The 23746-nt window shown below is 36.1% G+C and overlaps 6 protein-coding genes across 7 annotated transcripts; 3 read left to right on the forward strand and 3 right to left on the reverse strand.

Moving 5' to 3' along the window:
* Positions 1–1311: 1311 nt before the first annotated feature.
* On the forward strand, positions 1312–23670 carry LOC119188795 (clavesin-1-like). 2 transcript variants are annotated; one of them, XM_037436662.1, is made up of 7 exons: positions 1312–1597; positions 3281–3417; positions 4215–4368; positions 5077–5181; positions 6017–6164; positions 22263–22479; positions 22873–23212. In XM_037436662.1, exons 2-7 carry the CDS (start codon positions 3285–3287, stop codon positions 23025–23027), a joined length of 912 nt encoding a protein of 303 aa, XP_037292559.1. In that variant the 5' UTR covers positions 1312–1597; positions 3281–3284; the 3' UTR covers positions 23028–23212. The 2 variants fall into 2 exon arrangements, with proteins under 2 accessions (XP_037292559.1, XP_037292560.1); XM_037436663.1 differs by having other exon boundaries at positions 1313–1597; positions 3251–3417; positions 22873–23670.
* LOC115442398 (3-oxoacyl-[acyl-carrier-protein] reductase FabG-like) lies at positions 11158–12053 on the forward strand. Its single transcript, XM_030167428.2, has one exon. It carries the CDS (start codon positions 11207–11209, stop codon positions 11957–11959), a length of 753 nt encoding a protein of 250 aa, XP_030023288.2. The 5' UTR covers positions 11158–11206; the 3' UTR covers positions 11960–12053.
* Positions 12987–14614, forward strand: LOC115442397 (3-oxoacyl-[acyl-carrier-protein] reductase FabG). Its single transcript, XM_030167427.2, has one exon. It carries the CDS (start codon positions 13518–13520, stop codon positions 14319–14321), a length of 804 nt encoding a protein of 267 aa, XP_030023287.2. The 5' UTR covers positions 12987–13517; the 3' UTR covers positions 14322–14614.
* On the reverse strand, positions 15705–17709 carry LOC115442401 (3-oxoacyl-[acyl-carrier-protein] reductase FabG-like). Its single transcript, XM_030167432.2, has one exon. It carries the CDS (start codon positions 16710–16712, stop codon positions 15990–15992), a length of 723 nt encoding a protein of 240 aa, XP_030023292.2. The 5' UTR covers positions 16713–17709; the 3' UTR covers positions 15705–15989.
* LOC115442399 (3-oxoacyl-[acyl-carrier-protein] reductase FabG-like) lies at positions 18338–19650 on the reverse strand. Its single transcript, XM_030167429.2, has one exon. It carries the CDS (start codon positions 19107–19109, stop codon positions 18360–18362), a length of 750 nt encoding a protein of 249 aa, XP_030023289.2. The 5' UTR covers positions 19110–19650; the 3' UTR covers positions 18338–18359.
* LOC115442400 (3-oxoacyl-[acyl-carrier-protein] reductase FabG-like) lies at positions 20169–21023 on the reverse strand. Its single transcript, XM_030167430.2, has one exon. It carries the CDS (start codon positions 21006–21008, stop codon positions 20268–20270), a length of 741 nt encoding a protein of 246 aa, XP_030023290.2. The 5' UTR covers positions 21009–21023; the 3' UTR covers positions 20169–20267.
* Positions 23671–23746: the final 76 nt, after the last annotated feature.

Below are 23746 nucleotides of genomic sequence, written 5' to 3' on the forward strand. Positions count from 1 at the left end.
CTGTGTTTTCAGATGGCGGATGCCGGATGAGCCAGATTTATATGGAAGAAAATTGACAATATCTTAGAAATTAAGATTTGACCTTAATTTGCTTTTTTAATATTCTTTATATCTCTTTATTTTGATACCGACGCAACCAACTTTTTTTATCATGGTACTTTAGCGGCGTAAAGGTAGACACCACTGTAAAGGAACAGATGGTTATGTTCCTCCAGTTGTGTCACTGCATCGATCCTCTTGCAGTTCCGGCGATGTTGACAAGATGGCGGTATATGCACTAACTGTACCGCCACATCATAACCTTGTCGATGAGGCAGCGACCACCTATATCAAAATAAAATAAAGGCAACTAGGAGTAAACTGAACTGTTTTATTAATTGCTCAACCGTAGAGATATACAAATTTTCGTTCGACACTCAATGCTGTATAGCATTAGCATATACTTAGCAAGTATACGCTCCGGCTGTGCATTCACAGCCGGAGCGTATACTTGCTAAGGCAGCCAATAGGAGCAAAGCTAGCGGGCTTGCATGGGCACGATGATATGCGGCGTCACTGTCGCAGTTGTCGGAAGATCGCAGGCCGCATGCGCGCAGCTGTTATACAAATACCGAGGCGACGCACGTGGACCAATACTTAATAGTGGAGCGTCTGCGCTCGATGCGCGATGATGTTAGTATGCTGCTACAGTACCATAGTGCATACTTTCTGTATCTTTTTATGCAATTGACAAATGACATTAGAAAACCGCTCACCTTGAGGTAGTCGCTCGCCTGGTAGGCGATACCACTGCCCATAAGGAGTATCAGGACCAACTAAAACTTTGGATTACTAAGTATTACATGGCACTCTACTGTCCTCACCCTAAGACATAAAGCGTTAAGTTATGCCCAATAAAACTGGCTATAATGTCCATAAAACATAATTGCGCTACCATTATACTGTTAAACTAATCCAAGCAGACTATAGTATACTAAAACCTAACTTTCTTAAAAATTTACCTGAGAAAAGGATTGGTATTCGAAACCTGCCTATGATAGGGCAGACAATGTCAACTTTGTTAGAATCATCGAACATCTAAAAATCGTTTCGATCTTTGGCGATACCATCTCGCTGTGTCTCGTGTATATCATTAATGTACACGTGATATCCAGATTAATATTCTAAGCCAAGATTATCTGCACGGAAGCTAGAAAAAACTGTTTTACGATTCTAAACTACGAACACATTGCAAATTGTTTGAAGTACATTGTTTTATTTTTAAGTACTTTATGCTAATAACACTCATAGTTGATTGTTCGTTTGTGTACAATTGTGTGTCGTGTGTGTAAAATTATATATAAATATGAATCTTTTGGACTACAGAGACTCCTAATAATAAAGTCATATACGTACGCGCGGGAAGCCTTACTCGTACATTCAGTTAAAACTTAAAGTCGTAATTTCCATTTGAATAACATTAGTCAAAGTCATAGAAGAAAAAAACAAATTTCCCATCATGTGCGCACAATTTGCAGAGTTGAGTGCACAATCAGTTTCGAAGATAATTCTGTTGGAGTAACACATGTAATACTTTTTTCTGAATCCGAAGATCAATGTAAGTAAATTTGAGCCATTTTATTGTGTTTTTCATCATACTTATCTATTTGAAAAGATATAACACTGGCTTATCACTATATATAATAAAAATATTAGTGATACAACAAATCGGATATACTTGGTGGGTATTTCTAAAGAAAGTGGTGGCTGAAAATGTATCCAGAAAATTAACAATGACTTGAGCGATTATTGACTTTACCATATAGTGGTACCTATAAGTAAACGATAGGGTATTTGATTATTTTTAGAACTTTTATAAAATATACGTCATATAGATTTTAAAACAGAAGAAATTATTGAAATCTGGTAAAAAATCCACAATTTATAAACCATTGAAATTTAGTAGGAAGCGTGAGTGGCGAAAAACAGAAAAGGGACGAAATACTTGCATGTGACGTTAGCGGGCATTACGATGCGTGTGAAAGAAGGAGATGGGGCGATATCCTCGACCCACACCCACTCCTGCACGTAACAATATTTGAAATTTGAATTATTAACTCATTTCTAATCAAATTTTAATGTTGTCTTCACAGAAGGATTTTTCTTTTGTACTAATTGCTGTTACATATTATACAATGCACAAAATCAAACATAGTCAAATACCCTATTGGACTTGATTTACTTTTATAAAAGAGAAGTGCAACCGGTCCTAAAAATACAATTGAATGACTTTATGAATTTGTTTGACTTTCGTATTATCTTGAAATTAAATGGATAAGCCGCTAATGAATTTGCCAAAGACATAGATAGTGACCTTTGGTCTTTTCAACCCCACCTTGAACCAAATGGTTCAGAAACTCATAATTTTGTCGTACAATTAACCTGTAATAGTTTTGACCATACGTGTGCCCTTCTAATATTAATATTACAAGGTTAATAGTCTGGCCGGCATAAATGTGTCAACCATCCGTGGATATATTTATTTCTTGTTGGTTGATATGTTTTTTGCCTTCACTTAATATCAGGTGCAGTGAAGCCATTTTGCCGTTCCATCAATAAAAAAAGACTAAGCCCTACTTTTACCATTTTCCTGGATTCGTTCAGAATGGCTGTTTATTCCGGGAAAGAACTTTCACAGAAACTATGAAAAAGCTATCCAGCCAATTAAATATTATGGCATTGTTACTATCTAAGCCTAAGCACACGTGGTGTCTCGTAATGCGAGAAATTAATCACCTCTTATCATCTTTAAAAACTAGTTAATAATAATAATAATTATATCAGCCCTATATTATACACTGTCCCACTACTGCGCTCGAGTCTCCTCTACTACTGGGAGGGATAAGACCTTAGTCCACCACGCTGTCTTACTGCGAATTGCCAGGATTCACACACCTTTAATATACCTATAGAGAACTTCTCAGGTATGCCGGTTTCCTTACGATGTTTTCCGTCACCGTTAAAGGAAGCGATTATTAAGAGCGATCATTCACAAAGAATACACACATAATTATGGAAACGTCAGAAGTGTGTGCCCTTGGAATTTGAACTTGCGGGCATTCATATCAGCATTTCGTTTCACACCCAACTAGGTTGTCGCCGCTTAAAGACTAGTTATAAACATAGAAATCATTGAAGCTAATGTTAATTGGTTTTCCCACAGAATCAAGACAAACCATTTTAAACTTGATACATTTTTCTCCGATTTTAGTATACCGTGATTGCGTTTCATATTCATCAGAAGCATGGAGAAGTACGTCGTGAACAGATTTCCTTTACAAGACGAGTACAAGAAGCAGACAGGGATCAGTCCGCAGGACATCGCCAGGCTGCGACAGTGGCTCGCCACGCAGCCGCATCTGCCACAAGACGTCACAGGTAAATTCCGATCTTGAGCATCATCGGTAAACGCCTCAAAGTAACATTTTTTGCATATTGTTACCGAGTGTGTTACGTAAAGTTAATACATGTAAAACGCTACGCATTTTTTTATTTCTTTGTATGACGAGACGAGCTTGCCGTTCGCCTGAAGGTAAGCGATACGACTAACGACAAACCGTAGAAACACCATCCAACACCTTGAATTACAAAGTATTGTTTGGTATTCTACTGCGCTCGCAATCCTGAGACATGATAAGTTAAGTCTTATTATATCCAGTAGGTACACTGGCTACAATGTTCTTCAAACCGGAACACAACAGTGAATACACGCTGCTGCTTGGCGGCAGTAAGAGACATTGCGGTGGTACCTACCCAGGCGGACTTTCACAAAGAGAGACTTAACATTACGCATGCATTGCCCCATTAACTCAAGTAGCTACACGTGTTGCACCGTCAGCAGGAAGTGACCACCAGTGACGACAATTGGAGCACATACCACCTCATCAACCACGCCGCATTCGTGGTCTAGCATCGAACGATTATCGACATAGTTTAATTAGTTGTAATTGATAATATTATAATTTTGTATTTTAAATTATATTTCGTATTTAATATTTTTTTTGCGATCAACGGCTGTGAACTCATGTAGTAATTTGTGACTGTTGATTGCACAATACAAATAAAAATAATTATGTGTCACCGTGTATTATCACACGTAGTTTTTCTTTCTAAGAGGATCCACGTATATCTTTGTATCGATGGCTCCAGACATTATATTGATGATATATTTGCAGATCTGGATCTAATCCTCGTATACCACTGCTGCAACCGCAGCACGGAGATGTCCAAGCAGGTCGTCGACCTGCACTTCACGCTGCGGTCGTTATTCACCAAGCTTTTCAAAGACCGCTTCTATGACGATCGGATAGAAAATATACTCAACTTAATGTAAGTTACCCGCTCACTGAAGCTAAAGCTTTTGTTTCATTATTTATGACTCTATTACCATTTACTGGCCGTAATTCCAGAGTCAGAGTTGTGGGACTACTTTGACCTAATCTTTAGCCATCGCGAATTTGAACTGGTTTTAATTCTAATATTAAATATCAGTTGTCTTGACCAAATCGAGTTCATTATTGGATCGAAATTAGAATTACGTATACGATCGAGTATTTGTGTGGCCTGTGATACACCAAAAGTACCTACGGTAAATTAACATGTGCAATTTTAATATCTGAGTCGAAAACATTTCATATATCTTAAATTGTTAATATTGAGGGGAGCTCATATAATTAAATAACGATTGTATTTTTCAAGATATTTAAATAGTATAACACTACGGCAGAATAAGTACATTGTCTTTGTTTCGGGTATTTATTACCAACGAAAAAAGAAATGCCGTAAAACTTCAAAGTTCCAATCGGGCAGAGATTGACAAAATGTAATGCTATCGAGCAATAAAATGCAGTAAGTATATTAATGCTATCGTTTACGTATAATTTAATATCTCGATGCCAACCCTAAATTTCAAACAGAAACGAATGTTTAGGTATAGATGAGATAAACGCAATATCAGTTTGCTCGATATCGGAGTAGACTCGAGAACTCAGCAAGGTAGTCGTGAATATTATTACTTAGTTAATATATCCATTGCAGATTAATCAAGCCTCTTCAATTGCGAACGAAGGAGGGATACACCGTTTTGTACACATGCTTCCTTGATACGGACCCCAAGAAATTTGTCTTCGCTGAAACTATCAAGTAAGTCGTATTTTCGATAATATTCCAATAAAATAAGCGGAATAACTCGATGCACTTTGTATTAAACTGCAAACCGACCGAACAAATAAAAAACCTGACATAGTAGCATGTCGTGTCGTGCGTACATGTCTTTGTATTAAGTTAGACAGGCCGGTATAATTTTAACGACTATGTACAGATCGTCTCTTGTTTTTTTATACTATCAGCTCCAAAAGTAATGTGATTTATTACAAATATGCAGTAACGGATGCTTTATAGAAAGGAAGGACCAACTTCTGGTTACAAGAAAGACTAGCAAAAGAAAGACGACCAGGAGAGACCTGATGATAAAAAATTAGTAGCGTTAATGGGCACCTAAATCAACCTTTAGCTAGGAAGAATAGGAAAGAGGAAAGAAATAAGTCTTGGACATTTCTTTCTATTGATAATACTAGGGAGGATAAACTTTCTCGAACCTGGTAACAGGGTACCGGACTCATTTTTGTTCTTAACTATTACCAAATATTTACATAACATTACACAGAAGGAATTATTAAAATCCCGTAAAAAATCAACAAGTTATAAGTCTTTGAAGTTCGGTGGAAGGGGTAATTAACAAGAAATATAAAAGAGACGAAATACCCACATGTGACGTCATCGGGAATTAAAGAAAGAGATGAAGCGATATCCCCACATCGCGCCCATTTCTGCACATTACAATATTTTAAATATGAATTACTCGCTCATTTTTTAACCAATTTTTATGCAGGTTTTGCAGGAGTTTTTGTTTTTCTTATTATTAACATATAGAATAATGTACAAAATCAAGCATAGGCCGGCCCCCTATTCTTTCCAGGTCAGTCCTTATGCTAATCGATCTGTGGCAGTTTGAAGAAGGCACATGGCCTGGCTTTATAATCATCTTTGATCTGGCGGGCATGAAACTTGGACATCTCTCCAAAATAGATTTGCACGTCATGCAGCAGTTTTTGTTTTACTTGCAGGTAAGGTTTATAGAAACTCATTGAGATTTATTCATGGACTTACACGATGATTATTTCATTTAAAGCGTGTTAGCACCTCAGTGAACTTGTGAAACAATAAATGTCCTAAATCAATAAAAATTAATATCATGACCAATAAAATAAAATAAAAAATTGAATTAGTTTAAACGGTATTTAAAGATGAGAATTATAAAACTTTTTATAACGGGTACATCTCCGAAGAAAGGGTGCAGATATTGCACTCACATTTAAACAAAAAAAACACACACATCACGCATTTATCCCCGTAAGGGCATGCAGAGGCGCAATTAGGGCACCCACTTTTCACCAAGTTTATGCCGTCCCATGATGTGATAGGGGCGAGCCTATCGCCATATTGGGCACAAATTCCAGACTCCGGGCTGATACTGAGCATATTCAAACAACTTAACTTTAGTGATAGAGGCCAAGCTTAACGCTTTATTGTCTTCTACTAAATAAATTCTTAATAAACAGATACCGGTCAGTTTAGCAAAATAAAAATGCGTCGAGGTCTGTATGGCGTAGATGAGAACTGAGAACATATTTTTTTATTCATTCCCATAGAGTGTTAAATCTCATTTATTACACGTATGTGTCCTGCTGTTTGCAAAACTAGGATATATGCTTTGAATGTCGAGACGAGCTTGCCGTTCGCTTGATGGTAAGCGATACGACCGACCTTTAACAGCAGAAAACCATCCCACACCTTCAATTACAAAGTATTATTTGGTATTCCACTGCGCTCGCCATACTAAGACATGAGATAAGTCTTATTATGTCCAGTAGTGACACAGGCAACAATGTCCTTCAAACCAGAACACAACAGTGTTTATTGTATGAAATAAAACCACACCGGATAATCTGATCGGTTTCTCAGTCCATATAAAAGACTAGATAGTAAATTTAATGAATATCTTTACAATATCTCTATTGTAGACAGCATTTTTCTTATTAAAAATAATAGTATGAACTTAAATAAAACATCATAAGTGCTGGGGTATAAAATTACAACAAATATTAATAAAATAATGAGTAAATTTGGAAACGAACTCATGATTTGAAGCACATACATTGTCGAACGAATCGTCGAGTTTTATAAAATTGTCGATAGCTTTGCACGAGGCTGTTCCACATTAATGAAATAAATCTGATGAATATAATAATAATAATAAAATTGTTTATATTATTTAAATATAGTAAAATGTCTATTGGTAAATGCTTTTTTAATCCGTTAAGTATTTACAATGATCTAGTGATTAAGAAATCTCGAAATTGTATATTGGTAATATAGATTGAATCACAATTCTTGAAGCACACTGAAGTTTCCAAGGAAGGTACTCTGGTTCGAATAATATTATAAATTATTAAAATCGTTCCCAATAATACAAGAGAAGATCAAAAACATAGCAAGTAAGCGAAACGATTTCATCAGTGCAGTTTCAATTGTAATAACTAGCACTTTATAAACTTTTATGAAGAATGCTTCTCTTTCCCATGTTGATTTTACATTAAATATAATATGTATTATATTAAAAGTTCTTCGACAGGCTTCACTGCATCTTTATATGGATAATATTTTGTCGTTTCAAAATCTTCAGAACTTAAATCATTGCCTCTATATTCGAAGTCATGCCGGTTTTTTGGTAATTTTCTTAACGTTTAATCATTTGTAGCTCTGTCTTCGTTTGTAGCAAAATCACTCCAGGCTAAAACTATGTTAGATTCAACATAACCGTTAATTGTAACGTTGTCTATATGCGTTAAAACTTTAGTTATTATAACGAGTTTGTTTTAGTTTGTTATAAAATCACTGTGGCCTCTTCTAGTTGCTATACTTTGTCGAGTATAATATATGCCAACAACTACAATTTATTCACAGCCATCTTATACAATGTTAAACCGGTTACTAAAAACCTCAAAGGAAATATATTTTACAAAGATAATGTGGTTCAGTAATGGTTTATACAATGACTTAGGTATAGTGTTACTTCCCACGATTTATTTTGTTAAGACAGACACTTAATTTAACCCACTGCGCCTGTTGGTAAGCAGAAAAGTCCACATAAAGTGTGTCGACACCCACTACAACATGTCCCCTGCCTTTCGTAAACAATTACGTTATAATTCTGCATTGATAACCTTTCGGAATAAGACGTGAGCTTATGTACAGTCAGCCGGAAAAGTAACTGAACAAATAAAATTTTTCATATCGCCTATATATGTTCATTACAATTTAAAAATTTTATGAAGTAAAGTGAATTCCTTTTATTTATTTTAGTGAAGATAAAAAATGGTTTGAACACAAAATGTAAATGCGATTTGAAGTTTGGTGACTGTAGATTGAATTACTTACGGTTCGCTGGTATCCTGAAATGGGTGGGTAGAGATGCTTCTGAAGCTACTACGTTTTGATGAGCTTATTTATACGTCATTGTGTAATGTAATAGCAAGCCCATTACGTAGAAATGTCAATTAGGGTAAAATAAAGAGTTTATAGAAACGAAAAAAAAAAATATTTTTGAGAATTTCAGGATGTAGATGATACGGGATATAATAACATCAAAATTTGAATGACGCTGTATTAATAATTTCATAGATGTCCCTCGTACAATAAGTCGAGCTAACTAGTTTAATCATTTAATTTTATAAAAATCTATAATAAATCTATACTAATATTTTAAAGCTGAAAAGTTATTTGTTTATTTGAACGCGCTAATCTCAGGAACTATTAAACTTTGATTTTCATTAATAGGAAGCAACATTACTCCCGAGTCCTATAAGCTAGTTTTTATTCCGGAAAATCTTTTTCACGCGGGCAGAGCTGTAGGAAAAAACTAATATGTAATCAAAATGGAAACGAAATATATATAAATTATAATTACCATATTTTTTTTTATTACAATACGTATTAATTGCGTAAATTTTTGGAGGTAGACGTCAAGGTTACGTTATTTTTGTCCAAGTTGTCATTTAGGGTTCAACGCCACAACCCATATAATGCTAGTTAGTTTAATTCAAAGACGATCCTGACAACTGCCGATCAACTATGAAGTTCAGATATACATAGTTATATCTTGACAAACTACATATAATGTAAAATGTAAATGCCAAGCATTTTTTATTTTATTTGGTGAAATTATTAAGTGCACTATAGCCTAAAAGTCTGGGAATGTAATCGCCTGCCGATAAGAATGTCCGCATTGGTAAGGTATATGAAAAACGCACAACGCCAGCGTGGTGGACTAAGGCTCCTTAAATCCTCTCAGTAATAGCGGAAACTCGTTCCCCCTCCCGGCCTTCGTCGCTGACGTGAAACCTTTTAAAAAAACAATCCACTCAGTAGTAGAGGAGATCTGTGCCCGGCAGTAGGCAGTATGGAAGACAAGGCTTACAATAGAGAACCTATTGGACTTTGTACCTAGAATAATCGATGTGTTTACAAACCCTCACGTTATAAAATAATCTTTTATAAGGCATTCAAAACGTATGTTGTTAAGTTCAACCTATAAGCAGTTTTGCTGGTGGTAGAATATATTTTATATCCGCTCGGATAGCGAGTACCGTACACCAGGTTTTAAAACTCGCCATAGTGGCCCACGTAAGTGTGTCGCGTTCCGGGATCAGCCTGTGTATGTCTGCGTCCGACAGGGCTGCATAATTATGTCGATGGGTAATCATTTCTCGTCAGTCGACATTCTATAGGACCCCACTACACTTACCATCAGGTGTAGTGGAGTCACTTTGTCGTGCACTAACTAAGTGCACCAATTGCGCCTCTGCCCGCCCCTTCGGAATAAAAGATGTGGGTGTGCGTATTTTACATATCCTTGCCTTGTTATCCGGGGTACAACTGTTGCGGTTCAATGTACATTAGATCTTTTGTACCTACTTTGGACAATTTCATTTTTTTGTAACAATTACTATTGACAACCATTTTGACTATTAATACAATGTATTTTCGTTAAGGCTTGCAGATTCGGTCAAAAACAATAGATTTTGAGCCATTAAGCCCTATCCGGGACTCAATAGGTTTCAAGAAATTTAACATTTATTGAATTTAAGGATAAAACTCTTACCTGACCAAATAAATTCCAAAAATGAAATAAAAAACTGCTTGCTTTATGGTGATTAGGATTTTTTGTTGTTTTCGAGTATTTAACATTTTAAAAATCAGAAATAAAGTCCTCGAATTTGAATTTGAATCTATACAAATATCATAAAGCTGAAGAGTTTGTTTGTTTGATAAACACGCCAATCTCAGGAAATATCAAACTGATTTTGTATTTTTTCGACTATGCGGAAGCAAAATTACTCCTGTGTTGTGGCTATTGTTTATCCCAACTTTTTATGATTTTTTTCCACGCGGGCTTGGTCGCAAGCGGAAACAAGTAAACAATAAAATGTAAAATGAATACGGTACGTATGAAATTATAGCCCTAAATCTATCAAATTCCTATATTGAGTATATGTAGGAAAATACTGTCATAGGTATAATATCCCAATGCAACTCTCATCACCTATTTTTTAACGGTCATAGTCTCAAAAACTCTCCGAAGTACAACAGGTTTATATATGATTATTATCACACATGTGCCGGCTATTCTTTAACAGCGTGTGCGACGACCATTTATAGCATTCACAAAAAACCATTATTCTAATTTATTCAATAAATGTCGAAGTACATTAGGACCTGTTTCATAACTTCTGAGTAAATACTACTCGTCACATAAATGTATAAGCCGACCAAATACAAAAGTCACACTCTAATCGAAGCTCCCAAATAAAGGGTGATAAAATTATTCCTATCAATATTACCTGTATAATACGACAACTGTTAAGTTAATTCTCATCATGTTTTACATGATAAATCTGCATAAATTTATATTCTATTCGTACTCAATGAAATTGCCACACATCCTAAAATCGTGACGTTAATTCATATTATCATAAGGATATTTATATCAACGGGCGGTGTCAAACGATTTAGTTTCAATTTGTGTCTTGTGTGTTACGTTTGAGCGATGAGCTTCTCTGGGAAAGTGGTGATGATGACCGGAGGTAGCTCTGGTATTGGTGCGGCTACGGCTCTAGCCTTTGGTAGAGAAGGAGCCCGCGTCGCCATCGTTGGCAGAAACCAAGCAAAACTGGCTAGCGTCGCTGCCACCTTCACTGGCCTGCCACAACCGCTAATAATAGCTGCTGACATTGCTGACAACAACCAAGCTTCAACTATAATACAAAGAACTATCAAAGAGTTCGGAAAACTTGACGTTCTCGTCAACAACGCAGGGATGTCTCATAACGGAAGCATTCTTGAAGGAAACCTCATGGCAGCTTACGATAACGTAATGGCAACGAATCTACGAGCGCCGATCCACCTGACAACCCTTGCAGCACCACATTTAATCAAAGCGAAAGGGAATATCATTAACGTATCGAGCATATTAGGGTTGACAACTACTCCGATGCACGTTTTGATGGCATATTCTATTTCGAAGGCCGCGTTAAATCAATTCTCAAAAGCCGCAGCCCTAGAGTTAGCCCCCCATGGTGTTAGGGTGAACATCATCTCTCCAGGACCGGTGAAGACTGAGATTCTAGAGACCAACAACTTTCCAGGAACATGGGACGATTTCCAGAAGTTGACAGCTTTGAACAGGGTCGCAAAAGTTGAAGAGATAGCTGACCTGATGTTGTTCCTGGCGAGTGATAAAGCTAAAAGTGTTACCGGAGCCAATTATGTATCGGATAATGGAATGCTTTTGAGAGTATAATTATGTTAGTGTATTTAGATAATTTAAAACTTGTATGGGTTACTGAAATTTCTTGAATGAGACAAATAGAAATTATATAATAATTATAATTAAAGGGATGTTTATTGATAGTTTCTCAGCCGCCACCAAACCTATACCGGCTCGGATGTGGTATAAAATTATAGTAGGTACCAACAATAATAGTTAATACCCGTCTGAGATTATCAAGTTATATTGTTTATAATCTTGAGACTGTGTGACTGAGCGTTATTTCATAACGCCTGAGTGAATACTACCCGCCAAATTAAATATAACATGAACAAATACAGGAGTAATTAATATATACAGTCCTAAATGTTCCAATGGGTACTTTTATCATTAGCTGTGTAATATAATAATTTTTGTTGATGACATATTCGGAAGTATGTTCCTCACGCACAGCGATCACAACGCCATGTAATGCTTATTAATCCAAATCGAAAGTTGTAGCTAATAATCTTGCGCAGGCGCATAAGAGTTAGTGACCTTGATGTATTGCTGTTTATTTGTATAAAAACTTAGCGTAAGCGTGTATCCTCACCGTAGATATCAAGTTACATAGTATAATAACATGAGATTTATTTGTTTTTGGTAAATGTTTTAAATGCTAAGAGGGAGGCTCACAAAGAGCTTCTATGCAATATGTAGCATATTGTCCTAATGTTAATATGCGTTTATCTTCGATTTGTATATATATCAATGTCAAAAAAACTTACGTAACTTTTACTATGCTTCGAAATAATATGTTAATTAACTAATGTTCTACTTTCTGACTTCCTCGGTTGTAATACTTTTTATCATTGCTTGTTGCTGAGATCTCGGGTTAGATCCCCTTGTTGGGTAAAGTGCTATTGGGTTTTTATGTATCAGCCCAGAGTCTGGAATTTTCGGCCGGATATGGCGATAGGTTCGCCCCCTAACACATAATGGGACGGAATACACATGGCGGAAAGTGGGTGTACAAGTTGCGCCTCCGCTTACCCCTTCGGGGATAAAAGGTGTGAGTATCTGTGTCCGTGTTTTACTTACATTATCGAACTGTTGTGTAACAACAACATTACCAACTTCCTTCATATGACATAATTATTTAGCTCCGTTTATATCAACTAGTGGACGATAACCTAGTTGGGTATGGAACGGACTGCCGAAATGAATCTCTTCAAGTTCAATACCCAACGCACACACCTCTGACTTTTCGAAGTTATGTGTATTTTTTAAGATAAGGCTGAAGATAAAGGTTGATATACAAATCAGACAATTGTAGGCTTTTTCATTCAAAAGTCCTACCAAGTTACTTGGAATAAGAATTGGTACTCAATATAACGATAGTCACATGATAAATGCGGCTTTATATATTTTTTCATATTAAATCCATTACCAATAAAAAAAGCTTTATTAAAAACATTACATACTATCAGTTTTTATTTAGATCGTATGATATTTTTCGTTTTGTTCGCGCCGAGACTTCAAGGTTACATCACACGCGTAATTGTAGTACAAATATAGCTTATCTCGTGACATCAATAAATGTTGGTTCATAATGTACATCAAATGCTCTATTAGTATTCATTCGGAGTTGGAACTCGACGGCCGAGTTATGAGTTTTTCTGATAAAGTTGTTTTAGTGACGGGCGGGAGTTCGGGTATAGGAGCGGCGACAGCGATCGCATTCGCAAAAGAAGGTGCCAAAGTAGCCATTGTTGGTAGAAACGAAGAAAAACTAGCAGCCACAGCGGCTGCTTGCGGTGACAACGCACTTGTACTCCGCGCTGACATATCCGATGAAAAGCAAGCTGTCGATTTAGTGAAGCGTACTATTGACACGTTCGGCAAACTCGATATCCTCGTCAACAATGCTGGGATATCTCGACAAGCCTGTCTTCTTCAAGGTAATATCTTGCAAGTCTACGATGAGGTGATGAATACCAATCTTAGAGCAGTGTTCCATCTTACGAGCCTCGCAGCACCACACCTAATTAAGACCAAAGGGAGTGTGGTGAATATTTCTAGTGTTGGAGGAACGGCTGCACCAACAGTACCCATGTTCATGACTTACAGTGTGTCCAAAGCTGGTCTAAACCATTTTACAAAGGCCGCTGCTGCAGAACTGGCGCCTCACGGAGTAAGGGTCAACGCAATAAGCCCTGGACCTGTCAAAACTGATATTATAGAAAACTCAGGCTTCCCCGTAACCTGGGACAGGTTTAGAGAGATGACAGCATTGAACAGGGTGGCTGAACCTGAGGAGATAGCGGATTTGGTGATGTTCTTGGCGAGTGACAAAGCTAGAAGCATTACTGGGTCCAACTATTTTTCGGACAATGGAATACTTATAAAGAAATAAATAAAGATAATATAATCTATATTTTATTGTTCGTGTGCTGTGAAGTCAATAAATGATTAGGCTATGTTTGTTCAACCGATAAGGGTGTTCACAACGTAGACCGTTATAGTTTAAAGTGCACACAACATCGATATCAATAAAGATTAAATCAGTTTGCCAGAATTCAACAATTATTATTGAGTAATTCGGCGTTAATTTTCCATCGCGACATTACGACTTTGCGTTACACTTAGTATTTCTTATCATTTATCATTATTTATGATTAGCTATAATAAACAGTCCTATAAAATGAATTATTAGTTTTTTTTATTATAGTCTTACAAGATGGTAATATAATGTTTTTGGAATCTACAGATAATATTTGTATTATATTGTGGGGTTAAGAGCCTTTCGGAGTTGATACGTACCGCTACTAATTGTGTTGTGAATATCAAGGTCACTGTCCTGTTTGGTTGTTGTTCAGCAGTGATAATTAAATCTCAGTATTATAATTTTTTAACTGGTTTGGTTGGTTATTAATTCTCGTTTTTCATACTTGTTATTGTGTTTGCAAAAAATATTGTATATAATTTGGTAAAAAAAAGACAATAGCTATATTTTAAAGTGTCTATGATGTATTTTATTTTACGAATAGCATTGAAATTGATCAGCCATGCGAAAGTAAATTAATACTCGCAGTAGAGATACCCACAATCAGCTAAATTACTTCGTCGCATTCGGTTTAATAAAAATTTTGGCCGTGATCATCAATAAACGTACGATCTACTAATTAAAGGAACAGCATAATTGGATTAGTTGAAAATTGAATTAGTTTAAAAATAATTACTCTAGGAACGGTTTTGTCTAGAGCAGCGGTCGTCAACACATGGCCCGCGAACGTTCTGTTTGTGGCCCGTGATTGTTTTGTAATAAGGCTTAAACATCAAAATAAATGCATTAAATTAAGAGTAAGCGCATCTAAAGCAGGGTTTCGAGGTTTAATGTTATACGTATGGCCCGCCTTTAGTTAATTTTGCCCCCTTATGGCCCTTTCTCACCAAAATATTGCCGACCGCTGGTCTAGAGCATTCACCTGCCTTTTTGCTTTCGCGAAGAAAATGTGTTTTTTTTTATAATTATTGTCCATCCTAAGGGAATGACTGGACGGATATGTTAGTCACTAGCCTTATTGCTCGGTGTTGGGCCGCCCTGAAAGATGGATAGCGTCTAGCGACCGCTGAAAAGTCTCTGGCATTATGTACAGCCGTATGTATGGAAATACTAGCTAAAACTCCGCGGTGACCATCTTCAGGGCATTTGAAACGGCTGTGGGTTTTACTAGCCGAAGGTGAGGTATCCTTGCCTCGTGGATGTGTAAGTTTGGGTATAAATATACAAGCAGTATAGAAATGGGTACCGTCTCAACCTTTATTTAACAGTTACTAAGCTTTTATACGCTAACGTACATTTGGTACACGGAAAACTTATGTAGTAGATGCTATTGCTTTTGGTATGATGTTATTGTCAGAAAGTCATTGTCAAATGTCGTTTCGTTTGTCAATTCCCATTTCTTCCTTAAGAACTCAGACACAATACCTCTAAAATGTTAGATAAGCGAATTTTTATTTTCCAGCTGTTTATGGAGAATTAAAAAAATTCAGATTTTAATGGTCATTATAATAAAAAAAATTATTTAAATGACATTCCGTTATCGGTCACATAATTAGAACCAGTAACACTTTTAGCTTTATCACTCGCTACAAACATAATTAAATCAGCGATCTCTTCGGGCTCTACAATTCTCTTCAAAGCCGTCATCGCTTCTAACTTCGGTTTGGAGTATCCTCCAATGTCTAACATGTGAGTGTTGACGATCCCTGGGCTAATGGCATTGACCCTTACTCCATATGGCGCTAGTTCCAAAGCAGCGGCCTTCGTAAAATGGTTTAGACCAGCTTTAGAAATATAATAGGGTATGAAAGCCGGTTCTGACGGTATCATAATACCTCCAATGCTTGAAATATTGATGATGTTGCCTTTAGTTTTGATTAAATGAGGAGCTGCTAATCTGGTTAGGTGGACCGCTGCTCGAAGGTTTGTGGCCATTACTTCGTCGTACGCTTGGAGGAAGTTGTCTTGGAGTAACCTTGCTTGATTTAGCACCGCAGCATTATTTACGAGTATGTCGAGTTTACCAAACTTTTCCAGAGTGCGCTGCATTACTGTGACAGCTTGGTTTTCGTGTGATATGTCATTTCGTAGTTCTAGAACGTTCCCATTATGATCTACTTTGCTCTTGTTTCTATCAACGATGACTACCTTCGCACCTTCTTTAGCAAAGGCTAGGGCTGTTGCTGCCCCGATACCAGCTCCACCTCCTGTTATCAACACAACTTTGTGAGCAAAACTCATGGCTGTTCGAATACTAAATAAATACTAAGTTTTCGCGCGTCGGTCTTTTATTTAATATCAGCAGTTATTCATCGTAAAGTTAGCATTAGTGAAGGCCACACAGTTTTAATGCAATAGGGTTGCTACTTCCAATGTGTCGGATTCTGTATCCAAAATGCTAATAATGTAGTGAGCGTTAACTCGATGTTATGAGAAATGATATTTATTTCGTCGACGAATACACGGTCATGTCTTGTAGTGTTTTAGAAATAAATACTTATTTATCTTTGCTACTTACTGTTTATAGCTAATTGTTTCATTTACTGATATTTTGTATAAAAACTAAATATGGATAATTTATCAAACGTGTTTATGTCATAACACATAATGCAAATTTGTGTTAAAATGTATTATAGATCGCGTTTTATCATGGCAGGGGTACAAATATTGCAGTTAAACTTAAGGTATGAAGGGTAGAGGCAATAAAAACCATCTTATATGGTGATGTTATTGTCATCAAAATTTTAAATGTTAGTATGTCACATATAATTTATAATTATTATTTGAAATTGTACAGTCTTGAGCCATTGTGATCATTATAACAATTAATTAGTGATATGTTTGTAATAAATTATACTTAATTAACGTAATTGTCACAAATATTATTTATGGAAATTAATGTATATTGTTTATTGTGGATCGTCTAATTGACCTAATGGTAACGTAGAAAGCAACTGAAGAGAGCGGCTTGCGCGTCTCATTATATGAAAAAATATTTGCTTGTATCATTTAAACAGTAACGGTTTATTGACTGACTATTTTATTGAATATCTCGTGATTACTAACTCAGTAGGATATTGTACGATTCTTTAACAGAAAACCGAGGTGATCATCAGTCTTGTTTCAATTAATCTCTTCCCATCCCCAAATTGTTCATCATAATAATTAAAAGAAGAGTCAGAATAACATCAATAGAAATAAACAAAACAAAATTCCAAAACACTCCCAATAAATATAAAAAAAATAAACTGGTATGGACGAGACATATTTTATGGAAGGAGCAGGTAAAAAGGACTACTAAGATCACAGAGTGGTATCCAAGGATAGGAAGAGTTAAGGGCAAGCAATTTAGGCGTTGGGTGGATGGTATTAAAAAAGTAGCAGGCTATGTGGTCCCGCATAGCAATAGATGGAAAAGAGTATAAATCTTTAAAAGTGGCCTTCATTGAAAGACTGGCTGTATAACAATCAGACCCGCCGATTGGCGATATTGTAGTGATAATATTATAGATAACTAAATTTAAAGCTTAGTTAATAATTATATAGCTTCATTAGAATATAAAGTAATTTAATTTGTAAAGTTAATTAAGATAAAGGGAGGAGCAATAAAGGCTTATTTTATTTATTATTAATAATGCACCCATAAACGATACCTATGTGGATTACAGTGTGTGGATATTATCAAGATAGAACGTAGAGATCTTACTACTTATACCAACTATTACTATACCTGGAGATAAAAGGAATAAGTAAAGTAAATTGGACGTAATGTTATTGCTTTGAAAAACACTAATGGCGGAGAAGTGACATTTTTGCTTTCTATAAGACACACTTCCAATTTGCATGTTCATGTAAAGATTTTTAAATTAAAAAACAACAGATAATAGTTTATTTCAATAACATTCCATTGTCAATCACGTAGTTACAGCCAGTGATGCTCTTCGCCTTGTCACTGGCCAGGAACAGAATTAGATCTGCTAACTCATCTGGCTCCGACACTCTGTTCAAAGCGGTAAGCTTCTGGAAATCCTCCCAGGTCGCAGACGTGCCAATCGAATCCAGAATATCAGTCCTCACAGGCCCTGGGCTAATGACGTTGACCCTCACTCCATGAGGCGCTAGTTCAAGCGCAGCGCCTTTAGTAAAGTGGATTAGACCAGCCTTCGACACCGAACTTGCTAGGAAGCTCAGATCGGAAGGTGGTATGACACCAACTACGCTGGCCATGTTAATAATGTTCCCCTTAGTCTTAATAAGATGTGGTGTTGCGAGGGTTGTCAGATGGATAGCTGCACGAAGGTTCGTGGCTAGTACCTCATCGTATGCAGCGAGGAGGTTCCCTTGAAGAACAGTGGCAGGTCTGGATATTCCAGCATTATTGACTAAGACGTCCAGCTTGCCAAAGTGATCAATAGTCTTTTGTATTAAAGACGCCGCTTGGTGATCATCAGAGACGTCAGCGCTTATAGTAAGAGGAGTATGAAGACCAGCAAATTTTGCAGCGACCTTTTCTACCTTCTCATGGCTTCTGCCTACGATGACTACCTTAGCGCCCTCCCGAGCGAATGCCAAAGCTGTTGCCGCTCCTATGCCGGAGCTGCTGCCGGTCACCAACACAACTTTGTCACTAAAACTCATCGCTTAAGCGATCCGTGTGAACACTAAAGGAGTACTGCCGTATTTATGCAAGATAAAAATTATCTTGACAGGCGCGTGAAGACTAAACATTTTATGTGTAATATTTATCGTAGTGTTATTTGAACTTTTTATAGTAAGTTATAAAGTACCTATTCTATTGCTGATTGCTGGATACACATTCCATTAGTTTAGCAGTACAACTACTCAGCATTGGGGATATGGAACAATTGATTGTTTACAAATTACAATGGAGAATAAATAAGTATAATTAGTTGGAGGGGTAATCTGTTTATGAAAAGTTTTTAGGATTCCGTATCGATAGAAACGGAATTTGGATACGAAGTCGAATGGAACCCTATCAGTAATCGTAAACCAATTATTTGTATTTGACTGTCTAACCGACATTGAATGGGATCATATTTTGAATCGTACAACATAGCAGATTGTAATTTTCAAAAAGTATGTCTATACCATCTGGTAATTTTTATATCTATACTAAGAAACATTATAAAAAAAAGAGAACGCGCTAATAAAACATGTGATTATCGAAGGATATTTATAAAAACCCCTTAAATAAGTAAATAAAGTATTAACGACGTTCTAGGCATGTGTGCGAGTCGCACTCAGACAGATTTGTTTGGACCAGTGTAATTGTATGACAAGAAAAGATCCTTTTAACATCGCGTTTATTTCAGTTCTAATTTTTTTATTACTGTTAATGTGTCAAAAATATAACCGCGATTACGAACTTATCTTATATCGTTTGTGGAATGTAGTTAATACTTGATTTTACAAAATGATATTTTTTGCCCAGTGAGATATTGTAGTAGGAATTTTATTTCAAATATTCTTTTCACACTTCTTTTACCTAGAATTCGCAATGGTTTTGTGCGTAGGTATTACAATTCCTGTTACCTTTTGATTTACTTAAAACGCTAGTTTAATTTTAACGATTCTGTTTACACCATGCCTATTATAAAGGAAAATTGTCCAATCACATAAAAGTAAACCATAAAATAAATTGCAACCTGTCGAAATACACCTCACACACTTTTAACCTAATTTAAAAACAAATTTTATATTGTAATTTTTAATTTACCTATATTATAATTTATTCTCCAATTAAAATTACGATTTAAAATGAGCCTTTAAACGTCTTCACAATAACAGCATGCCGTTATCAATAACGTAGTTGGAGCCAGTGATACTCCTTCCCTTATCACTTGCTAGGAACAATATCAGATCTGCAATCTCATCTTTGCACGACAGTTTCTTCAATGCGGTCATAGCTTCAAAAAACTCCCAGGAGTACTCCGATCCCTCAATGATATCAGTCCTTACTGGCCCTGGACTTATAGCGTTGACCCTTACTCCATACGGAGCCAGTTCGAGCGCAGCGATCTTTGTAAAATGGTTCAAGCCGGCTTTGCTAATAGAAGCAGGGGCTGCACTTGAAATCTTCGGAGTTCCCATACCCCAAACCCCAGATATATTGACGATGCTGCCTTTAGTCTTGATCAGATGTGGAGCTGCTAGGGTGGTAAGATGAAGTACTGCTCGTAAGTTGATTGATATAGTCTGATCGAACATTTCAAGGAGATTTCCTTGGAGTATGCTGCCGAGGGGAGCAACTCCTGCGTTGTTCACAAGGACATCTAGTTTACCGAAGTGGTCGATGGTCTTCTGCACCAAATTAGCAACTTGCGCATCGTCGGTGAGATCCGCTTGTAAGACCAGGGGAGGATTATTATCAAACGAACCTGCAACTTTAGCAAGTTTGTCCGCGTTCCTTCCGACAATGGCAACCTTAGCACCTTCCTTTGCAAACGTTAAAGCGATAACTGCACCAATACCAGAGCTGCTGCCCGTAACTAAAACAACTTTGTTAGTAAAACTCATTTCTAAAGTCTATGTTGTCGATACTGAACTAAGTAACCGACTGTTGGAATGTCACGTTCAGTTGTTTTTATATACCAGGGGCCTTATTCTCTATCCCGCACGTTATTTTAACCGTATGTAACAAGCACATAACACAACGCATCATGTTTAGGACTATAGAAATTTGGCTTACAGAATACCATTCCACGCACATTTCTCGAAGATAACATGACACGGCCGCGTTACGCGTTTACACTATCATACAGAATAAGGGCCCTGCTCTATGTACTTAATTGATAAAAAGATATACCTAAACGTAATTATTTGTTGAAAACGAGATAAATTCAGTTTAAATCAGTAATTCGTTGCCGTGAGTCTATAAATAAAGGCATTCTATTGTTTAAGTATCAGAAGCAACTAAGGCTAATTGTTAGTTTTTTCGCTTCGAAAAATTATACATAAAATAAAGTATTTCATACTTATTGGATTAAAATATAGTGTTGACTGCACACACATATATAAAACTTTAATTTAATAGTATTCCGGGGGTTTTGAATGAGGTGGTGAAAAGAAACGCGGTAAAATTTTCTCGATAATTTTTTTATAACATACTTTATGCTGCTCGCAACTTCGCCTGCGTGAAAAACTTTTTCCGTTGTGGAAACATTAATAAATCCGTTCTTCTACGGAAGACCTTTAGTAACTTCACATAAAAAATCTGACAGATGTCTGATTGTTATGTTATTAAATAATTATAGGAAAAAATAATACAGTAAAAGAAAAAACTTGTTTTCCGACGATTCGACATAATCATCATTTGTATTAAAGACTTCCCGAGGTAAAAATCTTGTAGTAGCAGTAAATCATGCAAATACTATTATTTTTTGGGAACAACTGTAGTTCAAAATATTATCCAGTTCAAACATAATACAGAAAGCTGTACACTTTCTAAGTGTATACAAAATTTTATTTTAGCCTGTCATAAAAACTGTTTTGGAGCCGTTCTCAGAACAATAACAAGCAGCCACTTTTGCTATTTTGAAGTAAACGTTGCCAGTAAAATAAATAAGTTCTATTTTTCATCGCAACATGGCGGGGTTTTTATTTTCCTGTTAGAGTTATAATGTGACAGGTAATACTTATAAATTATAATTTATAGCATATCTATGTACTTGGTATACTTTTTCGAAATTCGTTATTTCATTTCTCTATCCCATATAACCTTCGCATGTAATTGCTACTGCTACTTCTATAAATCAGCTCAAACTCTTCCAGGAAGCCATGCTGGTAAAATTTAAGGGCATGCATTTCTTAAACGCACCGCCGTTCATGGACAAACTGATGATGTTGATCAGGCAATTCATGAAGAAGGAACTCCTTGACGTAGTGAGAATCCATCAGATCGGCTCCGACTCTCTGGACGCTTACTTCCCCATACAAGGCCTTCCCAAAGATGCTGGTGGGCAGTACAAAAGCTATGCGGAGTGCAAAGGTAATTCATTTATAGTAATTATTTTAGCCTGAAACTTTTACGGTTTTAGCGACATCTTTCGTTGTAAGGAGTAACAATTTTACATATTACATATGTTTTAATAAGAAGTTTGCTACAACATCATAGATGGCGCTATAATTAAATTTGCAATATGTGGCTGTTAAATTTATAATTGTATCGCACTTACCTATTAACTGTTGGAATGTAGATGAATAATCAACTAACGTTATATGTTTGGTGATGGAAAAATATTCGTGCGTTATTATTGTATGTACAAAATAAAGGGAAATAATTTAACAAATAATAAAACGGCTAATATCGTACTGTTATTAATCTATTCCAGGAATAAAGACGTGAGATTACAATATTTATAAATTATTTTATCCATTACAGAGGAAGTAATATTAAAGATGAGAGCAAACAAACATTACTTCGAAGAAGAAAACAAGAAGAGATTGACGGAATCTCTGCGTCCTGGCAATCCGAAGACCATCACAGACATCTTCGGAGGCGTCGAGGGGTCGTTCAAAAAGTTGGAAATAGATTAATATAATTTATAATACGTCTAAATTGTGTATATATAAAGTTTAATTTTGCTTACATCCAGTTCGGGAACATAAGCATTGCCGAAGGCTGAAAAAAGGGGGGAAGCTGACGCCTTTAAGGGTCTGTTAAACAAGTTTCAAGTAAATTCATTTGACAGTCATCGTATTAAATAGCTAATGTAAATAGTACTCATTTTATTACCGGGCATTGATTTGGACTGTGACTTTTGTATTTGATCGGCTTATACATTTATGTAGCCAGTATTATGTACTTAGTTGTGGAATAGGCCCTTAACAACTATACATAGTTTATTGGACATAATATGTGTTCGAGTGTATACAATGCATCATTAAAATTTGTGTTGAATAAATACAGCGCCATCTGTTCTCAATATATCGAAACAGTAGGTATCCCGTATAAAGTAGTAAATAATAGGACGAGCATAAATGTGACCTCCTACCATTTTTTTTACGGTGTAGGTACCTACAATTATTTTGTAAACAAGTTGATGACTGGAGCGGTAATGACACTTTGGTAATATTTTTATTATTATGAAGAGCTTATAGTTATTATGTTTATTTGAAATGTTAAGTACTTAAAATTATGGTACCTTTATAATTGTTATCAATAAATGAATAATATTAATTCGCTGATTATTTAAATACCCAATCCTATTTAATAAACATATATTTTGTATGTACAAACCAAAAATGGTATGAAT

Source organism: Manduca sexta, chromosome 9 (assembly GCF_014839805.1).
Source record: "Manduca sexta isolate Smith_Timp_Sample1 chromosome 9, JHU_Msex_v1.0, whole genome shotgun sequence".
NCBI classification, from domain to species: domain Eukaryota; kingdom Metazoa; phylum Arthropoda; class Insecta; order Lepidoptera; family Sphingidae; genus Manduca; species Manduca sexta.

Bases quoted from the DNA above. Each gene is read 5' to 3' on its own strand.
- LOC115442398 (XM_030167428.2), top strand. From the start codon at position 11,207: ATGAGCTTCTCTGGGAAAGTGGTGATGATGACCGGAGGTAGCTCTGGT.
- LOC115442399 (XM_030167429.2), bottom strand. From the start codon at position 19,109: ATGAGTTTTAGTGACAAAGTTGTGTTGGTGACCGGCAGCAGCTCCGGC.
- LOC119188795 (XM_037436662.1), top strand. From the start codon at position 3,285: ATGGAGAAGTACGTCGTGAACAGATTTCCTTTACAAGACGAGTACAAG. The intron at 5,182-6,016 runs GTAAGTCGTATT...TATTCTTTCCAG, and splicing joins GTCTTCGCTGAAACTATCAA to GTCAGTCCTTATGCTAATCG. The intron at 6,165-22,262 runs GTAAGGTTTATA...AAACTCTTCCAG, and splicing joins AGTTTTTGTTTTACTTGCAG to GAAGCCATGCTGGTAAAATT.
- LOC115442397 (XM_030167427.2), top strand. From the start codon at position 13,518: ATGTACATCAAATGCTCTATTAGTATTCATTCGGAGTTGGAACTCGAC.
- LOC115442400 (XM_030167430.2), bottom strand. From the start codon at position 21,008: ATGAGTTTTACTAACAAAGTTGTTTTAGTTACGGGCAGCAGCTCTGGT.
- LOC115442401 (XM_030167432.2), bottom strand. From the start codon at position 16,712: ATGAGTTTTGCTCACAAAGTTGTGTTGATAACAGGAGGTGGAGCTGGT.